At 45.8% G+C, this 24362-nt stretch overlaps 5 protein-coding genes across 5 annotated transcripts; 1 reads left to right on the top strand and 4 right to left on the bottom strand.

Moving 5' to 3' along the window:
* Positions 1-7910: 7910 nt before the first annotated feature.
* Positions 7911-8654, bottom strand: LOC308306245 (superoxide dismutase [Mn], mitochondrial-like; the record flags this gene model as incomplete). Its single annotated transcript, XM_080751144.1, has 1 exon — positions 7911-8654. The coding sequence occupies one exon, from the start codon at positions 8652-8654 to the stop codon at positions 7911-7913; it is 744 nt and encodes a 247-aa protein (XP_080607270.1).
* Positions 8655-9772: 1118 nt separating this feature from the next.
* Positions 9773-10300, bottom strand: LOC308306244 (NADH dehydrogenase [ubiquinone] iron-sulfur protein 4, mitochondrial-like; the record flags this gene model as incomplete). The annotated part of the gene is made up of 1 exon (XM_080751143.1): positions 9773-10300. The coding sequence occupies one exon, from the start codon at positions 10298-10300 to the stop codon at positions 9773-9775; it is 528 nt and encodes a 175-aa protein (XP_080607269.1).
* Positions 10301-11526: 1226 nt separating this feature from the next.
* Positions 11527-13977, bottom strand: LOC308306243 (heat shock 70 kDa protein 4-like; the record flags this gene model as incomplete). Its single annotated transcript, XM_080751142.1, has 1 exon — positions 11527-13977. One exon carries the CDS (start codon positions 13975-13977, stop codon positions 11527-11529), a length of 2451 nt encoding a protein of 816 aa, XP_080607268.1.
* Positions 13978-15783: 1806 nt separating this feature from the next.
* On the bottom strand, positions 15784-16320 carry LOC308305550 (D-aminoacyl-tRNA deacylase 2-like; the record flags this gene model as incomplete). The annotated part of the gene is made up of 1 exon (XM_080750362.1): positions 15784-16320. The coding sequence occupies one exon, from the start codon at positions 16318-16320 to the stop codon at positions 15784-15786; it is 537 nt and encodes a 178-aa protein (XP_080606488.1).
* A 446-nt stretch (positions 16321-16766) lies between these two features.
* On the top strand, positions 16767-17420 carry LOC308306240 (vesicle-trafficking protein SEC22b-like; the record flags this gene model as incomplete). Its single annotated transcript, XM_080751139.1, has 1 exon — positions 16767-17420. The coding sequence occupies one exon, from the start codon at positions 16767-16769 to the stop codon at positions 17418-17420; it is 654 nt and encodes a 217-aa protein (XP_080607265.1).
* Between the last annotated feature and the right edge of the window lie 6942 nt (positions 17421-24362).

Below are 24362 nucleotides of genomic sequence, written 5' to 3'. Positions count from 1 at the left end.
CTTCTTTTGATGAGATGTAAACCAAATACTATCATGTTGAACAATACACAGATAGCAATATGCCTACTGTACTTACATGTCACAAGGAAGAGCTGTAAAAAGAAAAGGCAAATACCACACAAGTTGTCATTTGATTTTTCATGTAATGTTTGCTTTTTCATGTGGTCAGGGATTGCAATTGAAATGTAATGGCCCCATAGTAATGCCCACCTCTGGATGATCTGTATGGACACAGCAGGATGGTCAATAGAATCCCAACAAGTGGTACTACAATCAGCCCCACTAGGACATGTCGAGAACTCTGTTCCACAGGCACAGACACTGCAACAAAGAAATTAGACATTATAAAGCATTATAAACCCCAGGACAACGATCCACTCGTCCTAGACTCTTTGCCATCCTGGCCCCCAAACTGTGGTATGAACTCCCCATTGCAATTAGAACTGCAGACTCTCTACCAGTCTTCCGCCGTGGGCTGACAAAGTTAAATAAAAATCCTCTTGTGTATGGGGGAAACTTCTACGTCTCAAATCCTCGTTTCGTACTTGTTTGTGGGGAGCCCAAGGTTACTGTGTACTTACTGGGTTCAGTGGGTTCAGTGTCCCACTACTAAAAGATACTTATAGGGATATTCCACTTTCAACAGGGAGCAGTGGTAGGGCTTCTCTCCACATACACACCCATTGTAACTTCAAACTTCATTTTAACCATGATAGATTCATTAAAAACACCCATTATTTTTTCTGGTGACTCATTTTACCTTCCTAATACGTGAGCAGACCGTGTTTTTTCGATAACTCTTTTCATTTATTTTTAATAATTATTTAAATGAAAAAAGGTATCGAAAAAACACGGCCTGCTCACATATTAGGAGGGTAATATGAGTCACCAGAAAAGATTATGGGTGTTTTTAATGAATCTATCATGGTTAAAATGAAGTTTGAAGTTACAATGGGTGTGTGTGGGGAGAGATCATGGGCCTGGTAACATTTACATCAAATATCTAAATATTCAATCAAGCTAATTAAAAACTGTTCAGGGTGTTCATAAAAGCCTGATTAGATGATAAAATTACCAAAAGTTTTTTTGAAAGTGAAATATCCCTTTAATAAACACATTGTGTTATTAGTAGGAAGTGAATGTGGGAGTTCCTCTATCTAAGCACTATTAATGTTAAGGATGTTTTAGTAGGTCCTTCATGAAGCTACAGTCCTAAAACATCCTGATAGGCTGCACTCATCTGTCTGACCCCTGACAAACCCTTTTTGAGCGGTGGTCACAACGCTCCTATACGTGGCGGTGTGTGTGGGTATGTATGTCTGTCTGTATGCGTCCGTCCGTGTCTGTAGCCTGCAGTAACCTTTTCTGACCACACATGTTAAGGGAGGGGCGCTGTTGTTCAGACTCACATTCACGCACGCACACACGCACACACACACACACACACACACACACACACACACACACACACACACACACACACACACACACACACACACACACACACACACACACACACACACACAGCCTCCACCGCTCAGTTCACACGAGTGTGATTTTTTATATAGGCTATACATTTACAAGTACAAGTATAGTCAACTAGTCAGGTTGAAATCAAGAGTATTTTCTGGACCCCATCAGCAACAATTCATACACTCAATGTGTCCATTTTCAGTGGTGGAAGTACTCACATGTTTTACTTAACCCTATCAGTGCCAGCTTTCACCACTAGAGGGCGCCCAGTGGCCAAAGAATTCATCATAAAGATACACTGTTACATGCACAAGCCCTGCGCAGCCATGATGCACCAGAACACTTTCCTCTGTTCATTTACAGGAACAGGATGAAGTTAGCTTGAAGTTAGCTATTGGCTACCAAGCATTTTAGAAGACCTATTTTCGGCGATTTAGCCATGATTAAACCTGGCACACCTCATGGATATGCTTGGAACAGAGAAAATGAGCTCTAAAGATCCTGGATTGCATTGGAGTGGATGGTAAATATCGGCGGCGCGACGCTCTCGCGGGCCGTGTAAACAGAGTATAGTGGGGTTAAAAAAAAAAGTAACTTAAAAAAAAATATGGTTTCGTGGTTTCGATGATTTAAAAAAATAAATGGATGCCTTCATAACTAGACAAATAGACAGACATGGATCGGAAAGAAAGAAACAAACAAACAAACATATTGATTAATATTAAAGGAGTAGTTTACCCCCAAAATGACTTTTTTTCTATTGATTACTCACGCCATGGAGACTAGAGTTCAATAATATATATTTTTTTTTTGTCGCATTCCTAAGAAAAAATGTGATAGCAATAAATTTACCCCAATCCGTTCCGGATGGGGACCCGTTTCGAAACGGGTCCCCATCCGGAATCAATGTGGGTAAATTTACTCGAATAAAGTTTTTGTCTTAGGAATGTGACAAAAAACAAAAAATATTATTGAACTCTACTCTCCATGGCATGAGTAATCAATAGAAAAAAAGTAATTTTGGGGGTGAACTACTCCTTTAAGTCTTGTAACTTCTCTTTATGCCATTTGATGCCTTCATATATACTCGTTTGTGTTTTATACAATGCTTCTAACTAGGGTTAGGGGGTTCAGTGTCATACAAAAGGAGACATACGTACGTTCCTCTAACAACTACAGTAAGTCTAAGGTTATGCCAACACCCTTGATGTAGTGTGTGTTTGAAGGTGTTTGTAGTCCTACCTATAGTGTTTAGCGAGTGTGTTTGTAGGCCTACCTGGCATTGCCAACAGGGTGAGCAGCAGCAGTCTCATGTTGACAGACTGCTGTCAGTCTGTGGTCCACTGCTTTGCACAAGGTGTTGTGTCTATCAGTGTCCTTTGCTTTGTTCCAGGTACTGTGTGTCATGTCAGTGTCCTTCTGTGTTCATGTGTTCTGCTGCTACGTCATTCTGTTTTAAGTTTTTCCTCCCTAGCTCCTCCCTCGCTCCCATATTAGGTGTTGGTCTTAATAGTGAACTATAGAAGCAGTGCTCTTCCGAGCACAGGTCTCCTCCAGGTGAGCAATGCTGGTTGGGGGGCGTGCATTGTTTGGTATTGAGTGATCAACAGGGCTGGCAACATTAGACCCCCACCTTAAGTAGGCGGTCCCCCTGAATCCAGAGTGATGTAATTTCCTGTGTTCTGGTGAATTTTGTGAGTTTGATACTTTTAGATGTCAATCTTAGCCAATCAGGATGGAATATGAAAAAGCAAAGATATCCGTCTTGATCACATGCCTAGATGATGTGTACTGAAATGCGTGACATTTAGATAAAATCTGAATCTGAGTAATGTCAAATAAAGGGTTTTACAGGATGTGGCACTATAAAAGGCACATGTGGAAAATGCAGGGCAAAGGTTTGCCTGGGCCTATAGGGAGTTACAGCCTCTTAGCATGGCACTGGGTTAATATACATAATAGAGTAGTGTAATTTAAAAAAAGAATTTAAAACTGTAAAGGGAAGTTTAAAATCAAATGACTACAAAATATCAGCAACACGGTTCAAATATCATTAGTCACACTAGCATTACCAGTACCCTGAAGACAGGGGTTGACAGTGGAGTCCAATATAGGCAGCAGCAAACTTAGCCTAAACTTACCTTCCCCCGACCCTTCTATTGTAAATACCATTTTTGTTTGCATCGTGTTGTCCACGATCGTGTTCATTTTATGAGCAATTTTTTTAAATCTAATTTCAGTCTTGGTCCAGTTTCAATTGCCCTTGTTAGATTTGATCACATTTAGTCAACCTCATCCTGCCTTTATTTAGTCAAGTTTTAGTCGACTAAAAGTCGAGCCTTTTAGTCTTTATCTTAGTCCAAGACAGCATCATTTTAGTTAATCTAGTTTTAGTCGACAACGTTTTAGTCAGGTCAATTATTTTACCCCTTTACATTGTTTTTCAGTAAATAATAGCATAGCATTTTCTATCATCCTTTTGATGAAAAACTAAATTTTAAATACAGTACAATACAGTACAACAAGAACGCAACCTGGTTATAGAACCAATGATTCTAGTTCAACCAACCCAGTACAGTAGGCTACAACAAGACAACACCTGGTTATAGACAATGTCCAGTTCATCCATCTGATTCCAGTACAGCCTAACATTGTCTGGTTAGAACCACCAGCTCAGTAGCTGCAGTCATGTACAACAACAAACACACACACGCACACTTCACACACAGACACGCGCGCACATCTGCCAGTGTTCACAACATTTTTGTTTAGTTTTTATTTGTTGATAGTTTTTTTTTAAGTGAAATATCCCTTTAAAGGACTTAGACTAACACACAAAGCTGAAGGGGAGGGACACAGGCCAGGGGGCGCGTGCACACACACACACACACACACACACACACACACACACACGCACACACACACACACACACACACACACACACACACACACACACACACACACACACACTTTTCAAAGTGTGCAAACCCCCGCATATGCACGCATGTCATTGCGTGTCCGTGAGGTGGAGCGATGTCTTTTGACCCCACAGGTATTTTAAAGGTAAATTCCACATAACTGACGAACATGGCGTTCTTTCTCTCTGTCTGTCTCCCTCTCGCTCTCTTTCGTCCTAGCCTTACTCCTTATCCCTAAACTTCTTGCACAACGCCTCGGGTTGTTGAAGACCCCTGGTCTAGATGGTCTGAAAGTATCCCAATAGTATTAGTGGACTTCTCCCTAACACTAATGTTCCTCTACCTCCGCCCCGACTTAGCAAAACCGGAAAGCTCCGTCGTCTTATCCGAAAATAACAAAAACTGTCAAACGGTAGTTGAAAGCTTACTCTTAGTGGACGCAGTCTGGGCCCCCCACCACACACCACACACTGGTTGAAGACTGTTTTTACGAAACAGTGCTTCCAACGTCGCAGAGCTGAATAACACCCAACGAGACTCATGCTCTGTTAATGCGGTCCTCTGACCTGCACGGCAGTAGTAAGTTGGCACTGTGATGGTGACGACAAATAGTAAAAAACTAGAAGAAATGGAATCATCACTGATATAGCAACACGTCAGGGGCGGCATAGCTCAGGGGTAGAGAAACCATTATTAGAGCACGAAGGGTTCCCGAAGGGTTCCCAGTTCGAATCTGGGTTCCCCCTGAGTTACTGTCGAAGAGTCCTTGGGCAAGACTCTGAACCCCTAGTTGCTCCCAGTGAGTAGGTTGGTGCCTTGCATGGTTTCCTCCGCCGCCGGTGTATGAATGTGTGCGTGAATGGGTGAATGTAATGCACAATCTATGTAAAAGCGCCTTGGATAAAAGCGCTATAAATGCACCATTTACATTTCGTCTTCCAAAAACTGTTCTAAAAATGTATTGTTCCTTTAACACTTAAATGAACTTCACCCATTTTCAGCCTAATCTTCATAATAGGTCGTCAGTAATGTTCATTATGAGATGGTACCATCTCTGTCTACTGTGTGAAATTACCATTGATGATGTCATAGGCAAATTATATCAAACTATCCACGGTCCACCTCTGAGCGTGTCGACAAAAATGGAACCGTATTCTGAGCATTAGTGAGCAAGCACCCTTATAAAGAGACGATTGTTGAAAAAAAGCATGGAATTAAATATAGTTATAATATTCATAAAACAAGAACTGCCAATATACAGAGCTTGTACCTACTGTATTTGACATACAGCAAAAGTATATATTGAGTGGTTAATATTATTACACATTTTAATTTAATGTGAAATTAAATGAAAAGCATATGGTCATTCATTAATTTCCTTAATGGACAGTGAAAGGACTTGTGCACTTAGTGCAGTGGTTCTAAAAGTGGGTGGCAGGGCACCCTTGGGTGCCGTGAAGTCAAGGGTGCTCCGGATTACTTTGATAATATTTGGAATTCATCAGTTACACTTAGACCCTCTAAGGCGGACCTCCAAACCTAGAATAGGGATGCTGGGGTTCAAGTAGTTAAATGTCAAGTATGAAGTTATTTCCAAGCTGTCGTAATGAAAACTACCATTTCTCAAGCTTTACTCGTGACATACTGTATCTCAGGGGGAAAGATTTGCATATTTACGTACCGTAACACCGTAATATGTAAGGTTCTATAAGGTAAGAATGTCATTCAGGGGTGCCTTGGATGCAGGCGCGGATCTAGCCCTGAGCAGCAGGGGGTGCTGCAGGGAGCTTCGCGCCCGCGGCTGCTCCACAAAATTTTGAGCGCACGCGCGACCGCTGTTTTATTAATTTATTTTTTAAGTTTTGCAGTCATTTTGCCCTATTCACCAGCAGTCTCCCAGTCCCCACCCACCCCTTAGGTTAAGTAAAACAACTGATGATTTAAGTAACATTTGTCTCAGCAGTCTCATGTTGACAGACTGCTGTCAGTCTGCGGTCCACTGCTTTGCTCCAGGTACTGTGTGGCCGTGTCCAGCGGCATAGCCACGGGTGGGCCTGACTAGGCCTAGGCCCACCCATTTCGTTTAAATTTGCGGAGCAGCGCTGCGCAGTGCAGCGCGGCGATGCACGGCTATCTAGGAAGCAAAGAAAGACACCACAGTTAGATTTGATCATAGTTTAGTCGAATATGAAGCGATTTTTAAAATTAAGACGTCTCAATATTGCTTGGGACCTAGCCAGTTGGTAAATCCTGGCTACGCCGCTGGCCGTGTCAGTGTCTTTCTCTGTGTTCATGTGTTCTGCTACTACGTTATGGTCTGCTTAGGTTTTTAAACCCTATACTCCCTCATCCCTCCCTCCCATATTAGGTGTTTGTCATCTATTACTGGCAGTGGCAACGTATTGACTATACATTACATTGTAGCCTACTTCTGTTTTCATGAAAGATGTTGAGGCAACTATGCATGAAATTAGTCGCAAATTGCGAGTGCGACCAGTTGCAAGACACATCAGCGGTCTGGACCTGTGCCTTTGGGGAAATGGTTGCAAGTAGTTGTAACTATTGCAGTTGCAACTTGTTGCATTGCAAATCATTGGAGTTGACTGACTTAAACAAAGGTTTCCACTGTCAGTAACCCAAAGACAATACCATGTTTAGCCTACATGATTCTAAGGAAATGATCAATTATGAAATTCAATAAACAACATTTAGTGCATAGGATAACCTTTTACTTTTCCATTAAATACATGAATATCACATTTGCAGCAGGTGCTTAGAACCTCTATGGCGTGCAGAATCGGGATTTAATTTCTTGACCAAAAGGGGGACAAATGGAATGTCATGCAGGTTCCATCCTCAGTTCATTCCTAAATACTAAACCCCCAAATTGAGGATTTCCTTTTAATTGTGAGAACATTGGGCTCTATATGTAAAGAATAGGGGAAAAATCAAACCTCGGTTCGAAGTGAAGCGGTGGACAGATAAAACCTCTATTCTGAATGTATTTGTGGCTTACTACATTTTTTAAACCCTGAAGGCCAAATTATCATGTGAAGCTTGACCAATCCTCAAAGTATCCATTCATTTAACCGGGAGGGACATCGACATTTTGCTTTTTGAAAAAGCCTATTCATTCTGGACTGATATTTTACACGTACGGGACAGGAAAAACCTGTTCATTCTGGCCTGGAGTGACCATATATGGACATAAGGTAACATACTTTGTGTTTTTGAAAAACCCTGTTCATTCTGGACTGAGATCACCATATATGGTAATTAAACGGACATTCTGTGGGACAGGAAAAACCTGTTCATTCTGGCCTGGAGTGACCATATATGGACATAAGGTAACATACTTTGTGTTTTTGAAAAACCCTGTTCATTCTGGACTGAGATCACCATATATGGTAATTAAACGGACATTCTGTTTTTGAAAAAGCCTGTTCATTCTGGACTGAAATGACCATATATGGGCGTGATACACACAAAGCCATTCATTGGAAGCGGTTTTCACCGCTTCAAAAAGGTGGTGGTGGGGGTAAAGTAAGGGCCGGGGCCGTTGGGTGAACTGGCCCGTCTCTGCAAGAGCTGGCTGCTCGGAGACGCTCGCCAACGTTCTCCCAGTCGACGACGTTCCAGATGGCTTTGACATAGTCGGGCCGGACGTTCTTATACTGCAGATAGTAGGCATGCTCCCACACGTCGATACCAAGGAGGGGGATGAGGCCCGTCGTTCCCTGCAGAGGGTCCTGGTTAGCACAGGCGGCGATGCGGAGCCTCCCGCTCTCCCCGTCGTAGCCCAGCCAGCCCCAACCCGAGCCCTGCACCGCCACGGCGGCGGCGGACATCTTCATCTTCATCATCTCGAAGGAGCCAAAGTCCATCTGGATGGCGTCCATCAGCCTGCCCCGCGGCTCCCCGCCGCCGTTCGGCGAGAGGTTGGTCCAGAAGACAGCGTGGTTGATGTGGCCTCCTCCGTTAAACCTCAGCGCCGGTTGGAGGGCCACCTGTGCCGTCACGTCGCCCCTGGCGAGCGCCTCCCGGTACTTCTCCTCGGCGACGTTGAGGTTGTTGACGTAGGCGGCGTGGTGCTTGCCGTGGTGGAGCTGCATGATCTCGGCGCTGATGTGTGGCTCCAAGGCCCCGTAGTCATAGGCGAGGTCGGGGAGCACGTGCTTCTGCCTTGAGGCGGATAATTGGTGTAGTGTCTGGCTAAACAGGCCGGCCGCGCTCCTACGAAACGGACTAACTCGGGATAGCATGTTTTGTCGTGAAAACTAAAGATCGTACTGTTGAATACATATACAAACTCTGTATTCAGCATTTCAAGCTTTTTAAGCTGAATGCCAGTCGAATCTCAGGTCATCATATATGACGCGTCAGACTCCCCCAAACATAGAATGCTCCATATTTGGGCAAATGTGACATCATCAAATGTGATGTCAGTCTCCCCAAAATATAGAATACAGATGCAGCTCGGCTTAAAAGCTGACTACCAATGTTCTTCTTGAACAACACATATCGTTGCATCTTCTTCAGAAGATACAACTATACTATACCGTATTAGCATCTGTTTTGTTCACGAGTTAGGTGCACATGTAAAATGGCCATGCCAGGAGGCATTGCCCTCCAGGAGAAGGTCAGTCGGTTGCTCAGAAGGCCGCACAAAAAGCCCGTTCTGAAACCCAACCGGCCGCTGGTTCTGAAAGACTCCGTCGCCAATCGTAAACCGGAGAAAGGCGAGGCCTCTTGCATCACAGAGATGTCCATCATGCTGGCCTGCTGGAAGCAGAACAGCTTTGTGGAAGCTCCGTGCAGCAGCGAGACGCAGGCCTTCTATTTGTGTGTTGAGAAGACGCAGGCTCACAAGAGGTCCAAGTCGGAGCAGAATGACGGCATCCAAAAAGGAAGACGCCTGTCCTCCCAGCAAGCAACAGCACTGCTCAAGAGATATCCCAACATACGCACCGAAGTCTAGCTTCAACGTTGTCAGGCCAAGGACCCCTTAGCTGAGATGAAGCAGGGACCCCCACTACCTTTTTCATAGTTTCCATATAGTTTCATTGTTTGACAGCACAATCATCAGTGTATTTTGGGTTTTGTCAATTTGTGTTTTCAGATATTTAACCACTTGAACCGTCAATACTTAATAAATTTGACTTTAAACTCTTTACTGCTCTTTTCCCCCTCTAGACTAAACCTCTTTGCCGAAAATAGCCGATCTACAAGCTCTGCTATTTTTGGCAAGTGGTTAATATAAAAAAGGAGGAAAAAAGTTTCTATCAAATGGTGTTCCGTTGGTTGGCGTTGAATTGTTTTTGTCATACAAATACAAATAATAAATACAAATCGACAAGCTTGCATTTGGAACGTCATCAGTTTACTTGGCAGACCTCCTGGTTCTCTTGTCCCAGGAGAAGTTTGCCGAGTAGGACTTCACCCGGGGCCTTGGCGTTCTTCTCTCCGTCACGTCGTAGCTCCAGCCGTTCTTCTCGGCGAAGGCGACGGCGTCTTCCTTGGAGGCGAACGTCAGCAGCAAGTTGGACAAGGGGTCGGCCGTGGAGGCCCAGCCCATCAGAGGGTTCTCCCAGCGCTCCCTGGTGTCAAAGTCCATGCTCCACTGAGCCGTGTTGTTGACCCCCGACTGCGTGGCCGTCCTGGTCGGCACAAAGATGCGCACCTTGCGCGTTCTGATGTGCTCCTCTGGCACGCCTGTCAACGTGGTGATGTCCAGTTTCTCGTCCACGGTGATGAGCTGCCTTCCGTCTCGTCTTCCCGGTGTGTCTGCCAGCCTCCCCGCCGACGTGCTGGTCGACCTGGCGGGGTTCAGGAACGCCCCTGCGGCTGCGTTGATCACGGACATACGTCCCGAGCTTAGACGTGACAGTGAACGCGCCAAACACGCCATGGTCATATCTCCGCCTCAGAAAATAGAGGATTTGCGTCTGTCCTGTTAAACACTGCAGATTCCATCTCAGCTTTTAAGCCAAAGGGAATGAAATGTTGCATCATAATATAACGTCAGTGTTGCCCAAATATGGAGCTCCACATGGCTCTAGACTCTACTGTACAGAGTGGCCTCCAAGTGTTCTGGTCAGAAATATTGGAAAACCATGGTAACCTGATGTGAAATATCAATACAAGTAGTTGAGGTATCCAATATTTCCCAGATTACTTGGAGGCCAGTGACATCAGTCAGGCCAACAGCATTGTGATGTCAGGGATTCTGTAAGCTTTGTGGGAAAAGATTCAACCCAAGAAAAAATGGGGAGAAAATGGAAAGCAAAAGATGTAAATGAAAACGTTCAGGAAAGAAAATACATGTGCCTAGATTTTTTCCCCCCTAAAACATGATTATTAGGTATTATGATTAAACTAGGAGGAAGATTTTTTCCAAAAATGTGTACAGAAAGAGTTACAATTAGGTTTTATCTGGCCACACCCACCAGTTCATTAAGTATGCCTGGTTGTCATGGTGGGTGGTGACCCAGCTGAAATTAGCCACACCCACGTGTGTTGGGTGAATGGTAAAGGGGGAGGGGATGATTATCTCCAGATAGAGTGATGTCACTATCTGTGTTTTTGGAAGGGAATACATAATTGCTCATAACAAACAGACCAGGGGGTCTAATGAAATCCTGTCAACCTCCTAGACACATGAAAACCAGAAAAAGTACAAAACTAACAGCAGAGAAGGGAGAAAAGTATTGGGGAATGACATGATGAGAAGGCTGACCAGCAATGTCTGTACAGATAATGATTCACGGCTGTATTCAGGTAGACAATCACAGAGCTTGAAGACCCCAATCCTCAATATCATTACCTGGAACTCATTTAGGCCTATTGTGTTATGTTATGTTATGGATATATGGAAAACAAAAAAACTTTGATGAAAATAGCAGATCGACAAGCTTGCAACGAGCCGTGCTGTGGCGCGGTGTATGCTTGTTCATCAGCTATTTTCAGTAAAGGCTTTCATTGTGATGCCATAACGTATAGATAGCCTACGTTAGTTCCATTGATCCAAGCCAGAGCAACCCACCCAATTTGTTACGTGGTCAGACGGGTGAGCCGCAAACACTTTAAAGAGTTTCGAGAGGGGCTCTGGTTCAGAAAGGTTCGGTAACAACTGAATTAGTCAAGATCTATATCCTCTATGCCCTCATGGCCGCTGACTGCCCCATTCTTGATCTTCTCCTTAGGAGGCTCCCCCTTGGGCCTGCGTACGGTCATCACAGGGTCACAGGAGTGGAGCTCCTTTATTCTGGCCTCGATCTCTTGGACTCTGACGACAGGCTCCAGACTAAGGTCCTGTCTGCTCTGCTGGTTCATTTTGCTGTTCATCCACGCCACGATCTCGTTCACCTGCTTGTCCACTCTGGTCACCTCCAGCTCGTCCAAATGCTCATACTGCTCATCGTTCGTCTTGTAAGCTTCGATGATCTTCATGTACGTCTGGACCTGTTTTCCGAGTTCCTTGAATGCTTTTTGTCTCTCCTCGGCCTCCATGTACCTCTCCTGGATAGGATGACTTAGTGTTTTCAGCTCGGCCAGCTTGTCTATGTAAACCTGTTTCTGTTGGTCCTCTCCGTCCTCGTACAGCCAGTTATATATGTCCTCTAGTTTTAACAACAACGCATCTCTGTCGGCTTCGCTCACAAACTTTTCCTGTTCACCTTGCAGTTTATTTCTCATTTCGTAAATGCATGCTTCCACGTTGTTCTTCGCGTCTTGCTTCTCTTTCTCCAGCTTGTCCTGCATGATCATCTTGCCCTCATTCTCCACGAATAGATTGAGTGTTTGGCTGGCCAGCTGACAGTGCAGAGTGATCTCGATGGGTAGCTCCACTGTGTTCGTCTTCGCTTTGGGCTTCTTCGACTGCTGGGGCTGGTTTGCCTTCTGCTTGCAATCCTCCGCTGATGTCTCCACGTCTTCCGTTTCTCGTTTCATCTCTCCGTTGCTGCCATACTGCGATTTGTGGCCCTCCTGGTCCACCTGTATTTCATTCACTTCGTCTTTCACGGCCTGTTCCATCTCTGTTCCGTCTCTGGCCTCCTCGCTCTCGGCAGGTTCGAGGACCTCCGCGACCAGTGAGGCACTGGACACACTGAACACCCCGTGCGTATTGACACGTACTTTCACCTTGACCATTGAACTCTCACCGGACACCTGGGGGAACACGTTCTGGATCAAGAACTGACCTATAGTGGCGGTGGGGTACGGCAGCTCTTTAAGGTCATTATAGTAGGCTTCGAGGACGAAGGGCTCTTTCTGGTAGAGGGTGAGGACCTTGGAGAAGGGGGCAGAGTGGTTCTTGGGGAACACCTCGCACTCAGTCAGTCCCTCCCCGGCCGCTGAGTTCCACCTCAGGGAGATGGGGTATGGGACAACATCTGCGATGGAGAACTCTCTGACTTGGATGCTCGGTTCAAAGGCGGCACACTGCAGGGCACAGCCTCTGGCCACGGCTTCGTCTGCATTCATGGAGGTGCTCAGCTCCTTGCCAAAGAACTTGCTGATTCGCTCTTTGATGGCTGGGATCCTGGAGGCGCCACCCACGATCTCCACTGCATGGACGTCCTCCGTCTTCAGCCCGGTCTGTTCCATTACGCTACGCAGGGGACCGTCTACTTTGGCCACCAGCCCGGCACTCATTTCCTCAAACTGGCTCCTGTTGAGTTTGCCGGACACGTCCACGTCGCTCATGAAACACTCGATGTTGAAGGGGATGTCGGACGATATGGTGCTCATCAGCTTCTTGAGTTTCTCGCACTCTTGGTAGAGTCGGGCCAGCGCCCGTGGATTTGACCTGACGTCCAGGTTGTGCTTGTTTCTAAACTCCTCGCAGAAGTGGCTCACCAGGACGTCGTCAAAGTCCTTCCCACCAAGCTCTGTTTCGAACGCGGAGGCCAGGATCTTCAGCTTCCCCTTGTTCAAGGCGCATGCCGACACCTGGCAGCCAGAGTGTCCCAGGTCTACAAAGACCACTGTCCTGGGTGTCTCTTCAGGCGCAGGCAGGTCCTGCTTGTACAAGCCATAAGCCAGCATCACGGCAGTGGTCTCGTTCATGAGTCTTAAACAGTTGAGGCCTGCAATCCGGGCTGCGTCCATGACTGACCTCCTTTCTGCGTCGGTGAAGTAGATCGGGACGGAGATAACGCAGTCGGCCACCGGGTTGTTCAGCACCCTCTCCGCAGTCTGCTTCAGTTTTGTCAGAAGCATGGCGCTGATCTGCTCGATGCTGAACACCTTCTCCTCCTCCATGTATGTGACTTTGATGCCAGTCGAGCCATTGGACATCGGTACCAGGTCATACAGCAGGCTGGACTTGGCAGACTGGACATAGGGGTCGGAGAATGGCCTGCCATGGAGACGCTTGAAGCCCTGTACTGTGTTCTTACAATTGTTACCAATTGTGACCTGGCTTTTTGCGGCTCCTCCTATCGTCCGATTGCGCGGTCCAAACGACACAAAGGACGGGGTACACCGGTCGCTGATTTCATTATCAATAGTCTCGATCCCTCCGGATCGGGCTACAGCTACATAGCAGCACTGATAGCCCAAGTCAAATCCTACCACTGACATCTTACGCAAAGCTCGAGCAGCTGAATTGATATGATTATATTGTTACAGTCTCTATGGTGGTATTTTAAACAGGGGGCAGTTCTGAGCCGCAGCAGCTGTTCGTTTATAACAAACCGTTCTGATATTATCATATTTCCACTTATGATCCCCTGATCAGGCTGTCTTCGACACCTTATATACTGTAGAACTCTGGTCTGATGCAACACACAACACAATCCATTTTCTAACTATGCCAATTTGTGCAGAAGATGTCTGATGTCTGCCACTGACCTTTCAGACCGGAAGCCACACTGTGACTGGGTAGATGATTGTGGACAGGTTCTGCAGATCATTAAAACTAGAAAGATGCAATTGGAAGTGTGTTTGCCGTGACGCGGGTACATTTTTCCCATTCAAGTCAATGGTGATAATTAATTCACTAATAAATTAATGGCCAAATATGGAGATCTCTGTGTCAGTCCTTGTCCCCCTATATGCCCATATACGGAGATCCCTGATGTCATCAGTATTAAGCCCATATCTTGAAATGCCCATATATGGACATACTGTGTCAGTCCCATGTGGTTTCTGATGTCAGACATATATGATCATCTCCATATTTGGGAAAAGCTTTTAATGTTTAAAGTCAATGGAGAAAATTAATTCACAAATACATTTATATAAATTAAACCACATAACGTACCTCTTAGAAAACCAGTAAGACTCCCTAATCGGGAGATAAGCGACCATCAGGTCGCATACACAAACTTTAGAAGGCAATCATAGCCAATCAGGAGGGAATATGGGAAATGGGACAGAACCATGTTGATGACATGACTTTAGAGATACTGTGTACCGCTTTGCGTGATTTTAGGGTAAAAATCTGCCTTATGGTGGCGCTAGAAGAGGGCCATGTGAGAAATCAGGCTGGAGGTTGTGGTTTGGCAGGCAAGGAGTGTGTGTGCAAAGTTTGGCATGGATAGGGGCAACGGTGCCGGAGATAAGAGTAGGGCCAAAAGTGTGACGTGACGGACAGACGGAGGGACTGATGGAGGGACAGACAGACAGACAGACAGACAGACAGACAGACAGACAGACAGACAGCCGGTGGAGGTTTTCATATTTGCGACCTGATGGTCGCATATATGAATTTACAACTCTTTAATTTTCTTGGCCTTACCTTTATTGATAGTAACTGAGAAGGCTAACCTGGTTGGAAATTGGCGTCTGCAAAGGGAGTAGGAAAGAAACGTTTGTAAAAGGTTAAATTACTCATCATGCAAGTCTATTGAAGGTGGGAGAGAGGTGCCTCTGGAGAATATTGTGGGCAAAAACCCTGTTGATTTAGAGTGCCATCCCGGCGACCCTTATATGGCGATAGCTAATGCTGTGCCTGTGGATTTCCTACATTTTGTGATATCACATCAAGCATTCTCGTCCTTAGGGCGTCTAACTAGTAATAATGGGATATTATGCTGTGAGGTGCCATGCCTCTGGTGACATTGTGATGTCTCGTGAAGCATGGCGATATTGTGATGTCACAGTCCATGCCTCTGGTGAGATTGTGATGTCATGTGAAGCATGACATCAAAATCTTTTGTAAAAAAAGTTAAATTACTCATCATGTAAGTCTATTGAAGGTAGAACACACCACTGTAGGTAGGTATTGTGGGCAAAAACCCCTGTTGATTTTGAGTCTTCCTGTGCTCGCCATCCTGGCACAACGAATTGGGGGACCCCTCTCGGATTATAGAGTAAAATATATTGAGTCCCTGTGTGAAACCATTTGACATGACCCCGGGGCATTGGGTATTTTCTCGTGCCGGTTCAGAACTCCATCAGATGAGTGTAGGGCCCGTTGGTGTCGAGCTTCAGAACCTGTCTGTTTCCGTACGTCCCATGTCGTACCGCCACCGCCGCTCCGGATTGTCGCTCCGTCGCTCCACTCCCTGTCGCTTCCCCTCTGGCCCGCGTCAGCTCCTTTTCGCACAGGGACACAAACTGGCTGTAGAGCCTCTGTCCTTCCTCCTTGCCGATGTTGGCGTGGTACTGCATGGCCCGGCCCTTGGCCTTTCCGCCCAGCGTCGCCTGGGGGACGATGAGCAGGCTGCCGGGCAGCTCCAGCGCCGAGACGCGCTTCCCGGCGCCGGACTCGCACAGCCTCACGTTCAAAAGAGCGGAGACCATCTTAGGCAGGATGCTGTCCGTGGCTCCTTTGAAGAAACAGACGTAGACAACCATCCCTCGGTCTATCTCAACCCATTCTGCCTCGGAGTGTTCGTCTGCGGGTCGCATCTGCAGTCTGCCGCGCAGACACTGTTGCAGGACTGTCCTGGCGAGTACCACGGGAGCCTTCTCTGTCATTTCGGCAACGGATGATGGATCAATTGTTAAATAGGCAGCAAAGTAGACTGACAATTCAACAGAACTGGATTTCAACTGTTAACAATAACAGTGAAAAACCGAAGCAACTCGCCAATGAATTTGTAGAAGCTTGCTTACACACTTTATTCACCTGGCTCAAACATTGTGGGACGAGTAGCAGAGGGACGATTTCAGGATATATTTACTGCGGTTGCAGTAATTAATTGTAAAATTATGCAACCTCATTGGGTTCAGCATTGAGTCATCGAGTGACGTCACAGGGTGATGTCACTTTACCTCTCAGTCTTCTATATAAGTGCAGAGTGGGTAGCATATACCTGAATGTCTGAACGGTGGATAACCAGCACTTCTGCAACAGCAACCCTGTTTCATACGTTTATTTAAAAAGTGCATTTTCCGTCTGGTCAACACACTCAAACACAAAGATGGTTATTCTAACAATGGTAGCCCGTGTGTCGGATGGATTGCCGCTTGTCGCCTCGATGCAAGAGGATCAGCAGTCGGCAAGGGACCTCCAGCAGTACCAGAAACAAGCCAACCAGCTGTGTAAAAAACTCAGCGGCAACAATCCCAAACGATACAACACGCTGGAGGACGGGGTGATGGCCTTCCATTACGTGATAGAAGGCGGCGTGTGCTACTTAGCCTTGTGTGAAGCGACGTTTCCCAAGAAGATGGCCTTCGGGTACCTCGACGACCTGCAAAACGAGTTCCACCGCCAGTACAGCGGGAGAGTGGCCGCGGCATTGCGGCCGTACTCTTTCATTGAGTTTGAAACGTACATCCAGAAGACAAAGAGGTCCTACATCGACAGCAGGGCGAGGAGGAACCTGGGCAGCATCAACATGGAGCTCCAGGACGTCCAGAGGATCATGGTGGACAACATCGAGGAGGTTCTGCAGCGTGGGGAGTCTCTGTCCACCTTGGACACAAAAGTCAACAAACTGACCAGCCTGGCTGACAGGTACCGCACTGACGCCAAACACCTCAACGCGAGATCGACCTATGCCAAGCTTTCTGTGGGTGCCATTTTCATCATGATCCTCATCCTCTACATACGTTTTTGGGGTCTCTTTTGAAGGAAAAAGCTCAGCGTTTCCCAAAGCAATGAGTCAAGACCTATTTTCAGGTTATGAACCCATTTTTATGGGTTGTGAGTTTTATTTTTTTAAATAATTTTCAACAAAACACTTTTAAATCGTTTTAAAAAAGTTTGATTGAAAAACAAAAATACTTGACTTAAAATAATAGAAAGACTTTTCAAAATAATTTCAGACATTTTCAAAAAGATAAAAGCAATGCCATTCAGAATAGTAAACATAGCAGATTTTCACTATTTTAGGGCATTATTTCATAATTCTGTAAGGTTGGGTCCCAAACACACACCAAATGTTGGGTTCCCTGGAAAGGGGTGCGTGGCGTTGTTCCGACTCTCCCCATTACTAACTCTATCCGATCCTACCCTAACCACATGCGTAGCCACGTAGTCGGAGTAATGAGATGTCGGACTTTCATAATCCTCCACTGTGCGCATTAAGCCACGGAACCCCATAACTCGGAGAGTGTACAGATGGAACCAAATGGACACTAATCTCCAAATTGTCCCATTTTGAGAAGCGCTGGTCCAAAGCACTCAACGACAACACCAAAGAGGTGGGGACTGTCCCCTTGTCTGTTGGAAATCACCAGCCAAGACCAACCAACTGGGCCCGTCCAGAATCACATACATGCTATCTCCTGTACAGGACCTTTCAGTCCGCGGTCGTCTGCCTTAGGACCAGACGGGAGGATATCTCCCCTCTGGCCTTGCAGTGCCACGGGACAGGGGTGTCGCACCAAACTTTGGGCCCTGGGTACAAGGATTCACTGCGGGGGGCCCCCATGAATGTGCCTCATAGGGGAAGGGGGTCTAACCCATTTAGACCGGGAACGCGTTATTTTGTGCTTTAACTATTGAAAATTGCAGATCTACAAGCTGACAGAGCTTGTAGATCTACTATTTTTGAAAGGTTGTGGAAAAAGTCTGAATATTTCAAATCCTTTTTTGAAAAACCTATGTTTCTATGTCAGTGGTGCTCAAACTTCTTCATGTGAAAGAACCCCCAAAATGATATGTATTTAGCCACGGACCCCCATCTCAAAATATTTAGTTCCAGGGACCCCCAAAAGCAAAATATGAGTTACAAATATTTGTTTAAAAAATACATAAGATCTGTCAGTTCTCGGCTTATGCCCATATATCAAGATGACTGACGTCATAATACTGACGTCATAGATGAGTGTGTATACATTCCACAAATCTGTCTCCATCAGTCTCTGTCTTGTCCGTCTGTCCTTGGGTTTTGCCCAATTATAGTGATGTCTGACGCCATTCTACTAACATAATAGATTGGCCCCCATGTACTCCATGATAATGTGTACTGCACCAGATATAGATATAAGATAGAGCTAGGTGGGCACAGCAGCGTAAATAAGGAACTGGAAAGGTTTCCATGAGCATGAAGAAGCCGGCCGGTTTGGTTGCGAGGGCTTCAGTCTCTGAAGCGGATGCGCCCCTCGACGCGCTGACCATTGAACAGGCGGAGAGGGGCACCCCGGCGCACCGACCGGTCCGGGTGTACGCGGATGGAATCTTTGACCTCTTCCACTCGGGACACGCCCGCGCTCTGATGCAGGCCAAGAACCTGTTCCCCAACACACACCTGATCGTAGGGGTCTGCAGCGACGAACTCACCCACAAGAACAAGGGCCTCACGGTGATGAACGAAATGGAGCGCTACGACGCGGTCAGGCACTGCCGCTACGTGGACGAGGTGCTGTGCGACGCTCCCTGGGCCATCAGCACGGACTTCCTCAGGAAGCACCGGATCGACTTTGTGGCCCACGACGACATTCCCTACACCTCCGAGGACTCGGAGGACATTTACAAGCACATCAAGGAGGCGGGGATGTTTGTGGTCACCAGGAGAACGGAGGGCATCTCCACGTCGGACCTGATCGCTCGCATCGTCCGAGACTACGACTTCTACGCGCGGCGTAACCTGCAGCGAGGATTCACACCCGAAGAACTGAACGTCGGATTCATTAACAACAACAAATACCGCCTGCTGGACCAGGTGGACAAGATGAAGGAGACGGTGCGAATGGTGGAGGAGAAGTCCAAGCAGCTCGCCCACAAGGTGGAGGAGGAATGCCACGAGCTCATCCTCAGGTGGGAGGAGAACTCGCGGGAGTTTCTCGACAACTTCCTGGAGCTCTTTGGCCCGGACGGACCGGAAACCAAGTCAGCGGCAAAGGCGGTTCCGCGAGGCCCGCCGACCCAGAGACCACCTGGAGGAGGTCCTCCAGCCATACGCAGAGGACCCCGGCCGGTGTCGGAAGGGAGGCAAGGGGAGGCACCGGTCAGGAGACGCAACACCCACCAACTGTTTGTGGGGAACATCCCTCACGGAGTGGACAAGGCCGAGCTCACAGAGTTCTTCGAGCAGTTCGGCGCGGTCCTGGAGCTGAAGATCGCGAGCCGCGGGAAGCTCTCCAACTTCGGCTTTGTGGTGTTTGACAGCGCGGACACGGTGCGGAAGATCCTCAGCGCGAGGCCCATAATGTTTCGGGGCTCCTGGCATCTCAACGTGGAGGAAAGGAAGGAGCTGGCGGGCGAGGGAGTTCCGCGTCGTGCATACGCCCGCGCGCAGAAACCCAGCTCTGGCTTCAGGCAGGAGGAAGGCGACGAGGCGTCTCTGGCCAAAGACATCCCTGAGCCAACCGACAGCCCTGAATCGGAGAAAGCGGCGGAGCCTGCAGTCGAGCAGCTGAACGCAGACCCTGCTCCCGCTCCCGACGCAGACGCTGCTGCCTTCTACGAACAACTGACACCCTGGTCACCGAGCCACCGAGAGGTCGAGGGCGATTCTGTGGCGGCTGCCAGCCCTGAGGCGGAGCCTGTTGGCGTGGTCCAACAGGAGGATCCCACAGAGGGAGAAATGGGGGTTCCAAAGGGCTCCTCTGTTATGATAGTGTGTTTTTCCGTCTTTGTCTTGATTTCATTTTTGATTTTGGTTTACAATTCATTTTAGATTTAGATTTGCTAGTTCCATTTTAGTTTTTTTGTTAAAAAAAAACGTGTAGCCTATAGTTTAGTGTCCGTATTATAGTTTCAATAGTTGTAGCGTGGCTTAGTAGGCTAGCTGTCTATGAGGGTTGTTCTGCGTGGGAACGTGTGTCTGTGTATCCAGAGCTTATTTCACTAACCACTGATCCGATCAGCACCAAATGTCTTGTGATTCTACCTTTTTTTCCCCCACGTTTTATATGTTTTGAAATATTTAAATTGTATAATATTTCATAATAGAAGTCCATGGGACTCAGATGGGCTGAAACTTGACACCAGGGCGGCAGTGGCACAAGAGTTAGAGTGGGCCGCTCGGGAATGGAGGGTTCCCGTTTCGAACCCTGGCTCTGTTAGTGTTAAAGTTGTGAATGTCGTTAGCAAGACACAGAGGGTCCTATCTTCCATACTGACGAAACTGTACTGTATGTTGACTATCTTCCGACCAGCGCAGCAGGTCCAGATCACCATTTTATACCAAGATCCACGTGAAGCCACAAGCCGTTGTTAGACCCTGTCTTTTTACTAGCTAGTCACTTTGTTGCTGACACCTGGTTGTTCCTAAAAGGATCCTTGGCTTGTAAGCCCAATGTGCCTTAAAGGAGTGGTTCTCAAGCGGGTCCCCGAATTATTTTAGGGGGTCCCCAGTTGATTAATTTAATCTGAAAACCAACATATAGTCTAAGTGTAAAGAGCGTATCTGCACTTTCTAAAGTGACAATTTAAGGACCTTTTAATACCTCTAAAATGACAAATTAAGCACTGGTCAAATATATATATAATAATAGAACCGTGTTATACAAAATGTAATGCCTCAAACTCTTAATGCTCTTAGGGTGGGGGGGGGGGGGGGTCCCCAGTTAAAATATGATTATTTTGGGGGTTGCAGCCTGAAAAGGTTGAGAACCACTGCCTTAATGCACTAATTGCCCTTTATAACTAAAATGTAAAATTAAAAATCAAACCTCGGTTCGAAGTGAAGCGGTGAACTTTTATTCTATGTGTTCTAGAGTTATGAACTCTGTGATCTATACATTCTTTATATTCTCTCTGGGTGGACTGCTTCTCTTGGTCTGGAGGTGTCATATGACGCTTCTCTTTCTATCGGTTTCTTGGCGAACCGACCAATGAAATCAATGCAAGACGGAAGAGGGGTGCGTCTAACTTTTGAAAATCAACAGAAACAGTGGAGGGAGGGGTGGCTCACCAGAGTTCTTAATTGCCTCCTTTGAACTTCAAAAGAGCTACAACTACAAGTGTCGATAGCTTGTTAGTGATTCTCTCTAATCAATGAAACATCAAAGACAATGACCTGTTTGGTGCATGTCATAGAGGAGAGGGGGAGGAGGGAATGTTTTGTGTGCAAAAGTCAAACACAACCCCTCCCACCAGATCTCTTGTGATTGGGAATTTCAAATTTCAAATCCCCTCCCCTTTGTAATCAAATAGAATAGGGACAACTTCAGACTCAAGCTCCAGCGTAGAGTCTGAAATCAGGCTACTTCGACCCCCAAATAAGAACATCTTTTTCTATTAAGGAGTTCCTTAACCCTTAAAGCTATACTGTGTAAGATGCCCAACTAGTGGTCATTAGCCCTATAGCAAACCGCGGTCGCGTCCGCGTCTTTTCGGCCGTTTTTCGTTCGCTGAGATCTATCTTTAGAGGGGTCCCTTGTTCCTGTGCGTTCAGTAAATCCAGAGATACGGACTCCTTCACCCTGCCTGGTAGGCGAAATTACCTAGAGACGGGATGGTACAAACGGGTGACAACAAATATGGCAGCCATAGCGACCCCACTTCAAGATGCGCTGTGATTGGCCGGCAGTTGTATAACCCTCGCTGTGATTGGCCGGTAGTGTGATGACGCAATTTTGGCGCGAGATCCGGTCCCCGGCAAGGATCACAGTTTACATATATAGAGAAGGCTTTACAGGCTGAAATTCACGGCGCGGATCTTCTAAAACTTTTGTGATTTAATAGTTAGGAGAATTTTAAGATTTGTTTTATAAAAAAAGTTACATAGTACAACTTTAAGTTCTGTTCAGATTCACTACACCTTCGTTCTGTTCGGGTCATTTTGACCCGGTGGATATTTGGTTTAAAAAAAACAACACTAATATAAATTTTAACTTAACAAATCATCATGATACATTGACTTTGACTCAATACCAAACAATTCATATGATATATTTGGTAAATGTTTGCATTTCTGCTTTGCTATATCACATTAAACACTGAAAGAGCTAGGCGTTTTTACTGATTTAGCTGAAATCCATGTAAAAAAAACTACTTCATTTAATACTGGGCATATTGCTCATGCTTATAGGAAGGCGGGGAGGGTTCGGAATGGGGCTTCGGAATGGGGGTGTTAGAAGTGGGGGTGACTGTGTGTCTGTGTTTTGGCATAATACTGTGTATTTCTGTGCTTCCGGGTCAAAATGACCCGAACAGCACTTAAGGTTCAAAAAATATGAGGGGGGTGTAGCATGGGTGTAGTGCAAAAATATTTTTTTTACATGTTCATCTCAGAAGAATCTTTAAGGCCAGTGAGTTTCAGGCGGAAACATTTTTAACTTCTACCTTTTTTTTCCAAATGAAAATGTAAAACGGGTCAAAATGACCCGAACAGCACTTAAGGGTTAAAGTGTTCTGCCTATCTGTGTAGTTGGCCATCCTTTGTTTTAATGCTGTTTCTTTCTTTATCCCTGACCAGTCTTTGTGGCCTACTACATTTTTCAACTCTTTTGTGGCCTACTATATTTGCCCGACATCCTTCTGGTGGTGTCGTACAACTGTTTCATTTTTCCGTTTCTTGCTGCTTCCTCTGCTTCTTCTGCTAGGTTTTCAATGTATTTCCTCTTGTCTGCCTTAATGCTCCTTTTTACCATTCTGTTGACATCTGTATATTCTTATTGTGCCTTTGCTTTTGCTCTTGTGCGGCTATTTGTCACTGCTGCTTTCTTCTCTTTTCTTACTTGAATCTTTTGTTGGGTTTCCATAGATATCCACTCCTTTTGTTGATAATATTCTACATGTACAGGACAAATAAAACCTCTATTCTGAATTGTTATTTGAATAAGGTTTTTATAGTAGCATTAGTTGTGGATGCAGTAGGTGAGGACTATTGCATGTACAGGACAGATAACACCTGAAGGCCAAATTATCATGTGAAGCTTGACCAATCCTCAAAGTATCCATTCATCAGACCGGGAGGGCCACTACACACATATTCTGGACGTACAGGACAGATAAAACCTATTCATTCTGAACTGAAATGGCCATATATGGACATGGGACACACATTTTGCTTCTTGAAAAAGCCTATTCATTCTGGACTGATATTCTGGACGTACGAGACAGAGAAAACCTGTTCATTCTGGACTGATATTCTGGACGTACGAGACAGAGAAAACCTGTTCATTCTGGACTGATATTCTGGACGTACGAGACAGAGAAAACCTGTTCATTCTGGACTGGGGTGACCATATGGACATGAGGTGACATACATTTTGTTTTTGAAAAATCAAACCTCGGTTCGAATTGAAGCGGTGGACAGATAAAACTTCTATTCTGAATGTATTTGGAGAGCTGGTATGACAGTTGGTATAATAGGTTTAAAAAATAAAATAGATTAAAACACATACATTAAAATAAGAATTTGTAATTAAATAAATACATAAATAAATATAAAGTGTTTAAATAAGACAGATAAACCCTGAAGGCCAAATTATCATGTGAAGCTTGACCAATCCTCAAAGTATCCATTCATCTGACCGGGAGGGACACCGCACACATATTCTAGATGTACAGGACATATAAAGTCTATTCATTCTGAACTGAAATGACCATATATGGACATGGGACACACATTTTGCTTTTTGAAAAAGCCTATTCATTCTGGACTGATATTTTACAC

The sequence above is a fragment of the Nannobrachium achirus genome (assembly GCF_963921795.1).
Source record: "Nannobrachium achirus genome assembly, chromosome: 20".
NCBI classification, from domain to species: domain Eukaryota; kingdom Metazoa; phylum Chordata; class Actinopteri; order Myctophiformes; family Myctophidae; genus Nannobrachium; species Nannobrachium achirus.
Note: the sequence above shows the minus strand (reverse complement) of the source record. Positions and strands in the feature narration are given on the sequence as shown.